This window comes from Poecilia formosa, unplaced genomic scaffold (assembly GCF_000485575.1).
Source record: "Poecilia formosa unplaced genomic scaffold, Poecilia_formosa-5.1.2 Scaffold209, whole genome shotgun sequence".
Classification (NCBI taxonomy): domain Eukaryota; kingdom Metazoa; phylum Chordata; class Actinopteri; order Cyprinodontiformes; family Poeciliidae; genus Poecilia; species Poecilia formosa.
In genome coordinates this window covers 450,165-455,318 of record NW_006800148.1, presented here as the reverse complement: position 1 = coordinate 455,318, position 5,154 = coordinate 450,165, and the positions used below count along the sequence as shown (strand labels likewise).

General features: G+C 36.4%; 1 protein-coding gene across 1 annotated transcript; it reads left to right on the top strand.

Annotated features, from left to right (window-relative positions):
- Positions 1-337: 337 nt before the first annotated feature.
- On the top strand, positions 338-4,553 carry cunh15orf40 (chromosome unknown C15orf40 homolog). Its single transcript, XM_007567519.2, has 4 exons — positions 338-630; positions 2,078-2,225; positions 2,303-2,430; positions 3,560-4,553. The coding sequence occupies exons 1-4, from the start codon at positions 466-468 to the stop codon at positions 3,647-3,649; spliced, it is 531 nt and encodes a 176-aa protein (XP_007567581.1). The 5' UTR covers positions 338-465; the 3' UTR covers positions 3,650-4,553.
- Positions 4,554-5,154: the final 601 nt, after the last annotated feature.

Sequence of the window (5,154 nt, the reverse complement as noted above, 5' to 3'; positions counted from 1 at the left end):
CTGACATAGTGCTGCAAAATAAGTGAGGAAGATGAAGAAACTGTTAACAAAAGCTCCATTTTATCCAAAATTCACTGGAGTCGGAAAAAGATTCAGGCTTCAAGAAACTCAAATCTTTGTAGAATAAATGGCAGATCCTTATTTCTTACATAGTCTAATAGATAACGTCCAGTTATAATGTATTATTTGAATGTTAGCATCTAGTTTAGATAAACTATAAGTTTTCAATTTGATCTGGACCTAATATTTAAAACCCTAAAATGAGGGAAACCAGTATTTAATAATAAAAATAGGCACCAATTAGGCTGATTTAAATAAATAATCTATAATTTTATTACTTACACATTTGGTTCGGTTACAAACAGAAACGGTTCTGGGCTGGCATCTCCTCCCAGAGCGAGCCTGTTCAGTTCTCCTCCAGTCCAGCAGAGGGCGCTACGCGAAGAGGCTCTCGGTCTCCTGGAGATGTTTCCCCGGTTCGGCGGTGGTTTGATTAGATGTTTCAAGCAGATTCGGTTCGAACCTCTAACCCGTGTTCCTGCAGCTGACTTGGTCCCGGTATTTAGCTGCTCTTCTTGGTCCACCCGCTGGTTCTCCAGAACCACAGCGATGCCCCGGAAGCAGAAAGAGGTTAGTCTGAAACTGAGTCTGAACTTCAAGCGGGGATGGTCCAGTGGTTCTGTCAGGATCTTTAACCGATCCTCGTTTAATTCCCATTGTCATTAAAGGGTTAGTTAACTGTTTTCGTTGAATCCGAACCGAATCTGATTAATCATGAACTGTGCCTTTCTACACCGAATAAACAGAAAAGATGCTTGCAGCTTGCATTCAAATTCACCTTCTGCAGTAGAAAGCTATTATAATTATTAAATGTGTGTTTTAAAATGAGACACTACGCGTCTCAGTGACGTAGGAAGATGCAAAGACATAAATAAAACAAAAATAAGTGTCCAGCACCCCCTCCTTCCTATTCATCTGAAACTAAAGCGTGCAAATTTTAACTCTAGCTCAACCAGACTCCCACAGACTACTTCGAGTTGTTTAAAAAAAAATAAACAGCCTGCAGTGGTAAATGTGTCACTCCAGCAGAATCAGCACAAGTTCTACTTAGATGTTGCAGTCAAGACCCAGTAACAGCATTACTTTACTACATACTAACCAATACACATGCACTGTCTGCGCTGATGAAAATTCCCTCTTCTCTTTATGCAAAATAAATCAAACTAATGAGCCTCACATGTTTCCTGATTAATTACTATTGAATAATCTGAGTTTTTTTTATTATTATTATTATAAAATGGTAAGGTATGACACAGTATGACATGGTATGACATACAGATAAATTAAAATTCAACAAGCTAACCAAAATAAGAGGAAATCTGATAAATGTAGCAAAAAGAAGTTAGGCTAATATGTTGAAAATCAAAATAAACTTAAATAAGCTAAGATGGGACAAACTGTGAAGGCAGGGAAACTGCATTAAGATCAGCTAAAGTACACCAAGCTAATGGCAGGATAAAAACAAAGAAATGCTTAGCTACATAACTTAAGATATAGGAAGATAAAATAAGCTACACTAAGACAAATTAAGTTAAAATGAAAACAAACAAGCTAGGATAATGTAAGTTACACTAAACCACATAACGCTAATAAGGAAAACTACAAGTGACCCAAAATATGGGATGTTAGAATAAGGTAGCATATGCCAAGCTATTATAAGACAATGAAAAATTAGTTAATGTCAAATTAATCTTAAGCAAGTTAAAGTGAAAACAAATGTATACAAAACAAATTAAGCTACATTATCAGAGGCTTAAATGCAAGCTGAGCTAAAATAAGATAAGTTGGGCTAATGTTAGCTTCTGTAAAATAAGGTTTTCCAAAATAAGCTTAAGTTCTCCAGGATAATCAAGACTAAAATAGTCTTGAATTTACATTAAAATTTAAACTGTGCTTCAGGAGGCAGAGATAAATTTAACGACACAAAGAAAAGCCAATCCAGTCACACAGTGACGGCATTACCAACGTGGTGATCGATATAATAAAACTATCCAGTAATCTCTGTGCTCTTAAAAAGGGGAAAGGACAAGTGAAAGGACAGGTGAAGGCGGCTGTAGGTGGAACCACAGAGACACCGGATTCTGGTCCGGTAACCCGTGACAAGACCGGATCTGTATCCATCACAGTGCACGCGAAGCCAGGCTCCAAACACAGCAGCATCACAGGTCGACCTCACGTTGCACCAACATATGATCGGTTGCTGCTAAAACAGAGCTCACACTATATTCTGCCTCTCTTCCAGATGTTACCACTCAGGCTGTAGGCGTCTCCATTGCAGCGCCACCTACAGACGGAGAAGCAAACACAGAGCTTGTCCGCTACCTTGCAGAAGTCCTGGAGCTGAAGAAGAGCCAAATTTCACTGGACAAGGTTTCTGAAACTCCTACATCTGTTTTTGTTTTTAATGTGTTTATTCAGCAATCATTGGAAACTAACATTTCAAGGGATACGAGTGAAAAAACACTTCAAAAGATTACAGGACAGATTAAAACCAATGGTGGGACTCAACTGAGTCATTAATTAATTTACATTTTTGCAGCTAAATTATTGAACTGACATGAGTTCAGCAATAAATATATTTACCTTCATCAATATGTTTAAGTTAATCAAATTTTAATTAAAAACATTATGCCAAAAATAAACATTTTCAAATTAAAACATCCTTTTTATTGCAAAACTATTGAAAAAATTGATATATGAACTCAACAACATATAGATTTTTTATTATTTAAGTTATTCATCTGTCAGATCGGTGCAATTTGTTTTTATACTTCACCTCAAAACTCATTCAGTTTTGAAGTGAAGTATAAAAACAAGTTGCACCGATCTGAAAATTCATTCAGTTTAGAAGTGTTTCAGATATGCCTGATTATTCATGTAACTTTATTTTTAAAAATACTTATTAATTAACGTGGACCGTGAACGCCGACATTGGCGTTGGGGGCGGCTCTGCTGCTGCTACATGGTTAGCATAAATGCTACTTTAGACTTGAATAGCTTCGCTGATAGGCTAACTCCTTTTAGCATAACTTCAACACTACAAAAGTATTTTCCAGTGTCACATCAGATATTTTTGAAGCAGAAATTTACCCTTATTGGTCCAAGAAAAGCTGCTTTATCGTCCATTGCTGTTGTTCGCAGATTCCGCTTGTGCGTCAAATTTAAGGGCGTACCAGAAACACACAGCAAAGGTTCCGGCTGGGGACTTTTGTATTAAAAAAAATGCAAACTACAAATGTGATTAATTGAGTTAATATTTTTAATTCGTTAAAGTCGCAACCCTGTTTAAAACGTAAAGACATGAAGATAAAGTTAGGAGTTTATCTTCATAAAATTCAACATAACTAATATTTACTGAATAGCTTTTCAGTCAGCAGCTCTTTAAGCTACAGTTAATGCCTCATCATTTGGATTAACTCTCTTTTAACCTTGTTAAGATATTTTTTTTTCTTAATTTGTGAATTTTATTCTAATGGATCAACAACATTTCACCCTTTAGGGTTCTAGATCCAGAGACAAAGTCATCAAGGTGGACTCCTCGTTGGATCCAGAGGAGGTGCTAAAGAGGCTCAGGCAGGCAGCCAGCTGATCGGCAAAGACTGGATGGAAGATGGGTTTTAGTTACCTTCTGAACAATGATAGCTCCGTGGGACTATCATTGTTGAGATCAACATCATCTTACCATCCTTCGATTTTCTAAATAACAGATTCTTCCGAGGATGGAACTGGAGAAGAAAAAACTGCTTGAAAATAACTGTCAGGTCTCTGAAGTGGCAACATGACGCTGGTTAGAGCTTTTCCACAGAGTCATGTGGAAAAGGTTGTGTGTAATCATAGAAAACAGGAGGATTTCCACCCTTAAAACAGAACCTATTATACAAAGTTCACATTTTTCACATTTATGTTCTTCCGTTTGGATCTCTAATGCTTCTAAAAATGCCCAGACATTTTTTTGGTAATAAGTTCATATATTTTGGTGTCTAGAAAATGAGCCGTTTTCAGAAACGTTCCGAATGTAACATCTCAAGTCAGCAGGCACTGACCTTCACCTACTGACCCCAGTGAAGTCCAACTCGTTACCTAGCAACCCCAGCAGAGTTCCGCCCGTCACCTAGCAACCCAAGGTGAGCTCCAGTATGAAATAAGTCACTTTCAAATAAAGATTTAACTGAGCACCAGGTTCCTGACTTATTTTTGTTTTAAGATTTTAAGTTTTTTAATCACTTGCGTGCTTCAAAACTTAATTCTGAAGATTATTAGGGCTGAGACACATTATAGCTTTTACAAATCCAATCCAGTAGGTGGCGGTAATGCACTGCTGGTATGCAACCAAAGAAATCCTCAACCAGCACCTTTTACTGCTTTTTTTTTTACTTCTGTTTACATTATAAAAGGTAGGTTTTGTGGAAAAGAATAGACCCGTTTTAATATATAAACAGTGTAAATGTAACTGTGTAAATGTAAGTGTGAAATAAAATTCCTTTAGAATACTTCAAACTCCAGTTGCTTGATTTATTTTAAGTTTAAGCTACAGCAAATTGATTACATAAGCGAACATACATTTTTTTAAAACAGTAAATGTATTTTTCTGTTCGTTCACAAACTCAATTAATTCTGCTTTACTGAATATATTCACATATTGGCTTTGGCATGATTTCCAATTGACATAGTCTTGTGTTTTATTAACTCTATATACTAATATGCTATTTAAAAGTAGTTGAACCTATTTATCTGGCGCCAGGTTAATTCCATACAGGAAGTTGTGGTTGTTTTGAAGCAATTTGATTAGCTGACAGATTTTAGCTTTGACAGCATCTCCACTTTCATTAAATTGGAGAAATCCCTGGCTTTTGTAATGCATTTGTTTTTTCAAATTATTTCTAATTATTATTGGTAGCCTTCACTGTACCAAGGTATAAATACAACATCTTGGAATATAAAGGCTTCTTGACATTTGTTGTTTAAAGCCATGAACGCTTATTGGGGATGCGCCGATCCATGTTTTCCACTTCCGACACCGATACCTGAGGTTTAGTATCGCCCAATGCTGATCTAATACAGAAAAACAGTCCTGAATTTCAAAATATAGACATA

Excerpts from the sequence above, each read along its gene's own strand:
- cunh15orf40 (XM_007567519.2), top strand. The coding sequence starts at position 466 with ATGTTTCCCCGGTTCGGCGGTGGTTTGATTAGATGTTTCAAGCAGATT. Across the intron at positions 2,226-2,302 it reads CAAACACAGCAGCATCACAG|ATGTTACCACTCAGGCTGTA; the intron begins GTCGACCTCACG and ends CCTCTCTTCCAG. Across the intron at positions 2,431-3,559 it reads GCCAAATTTCACTGGACAAG|GGTTCTAGATCCAGAGACAA; the intron begins GTTTCTGAAACT and ends TTCACCCTTTAG.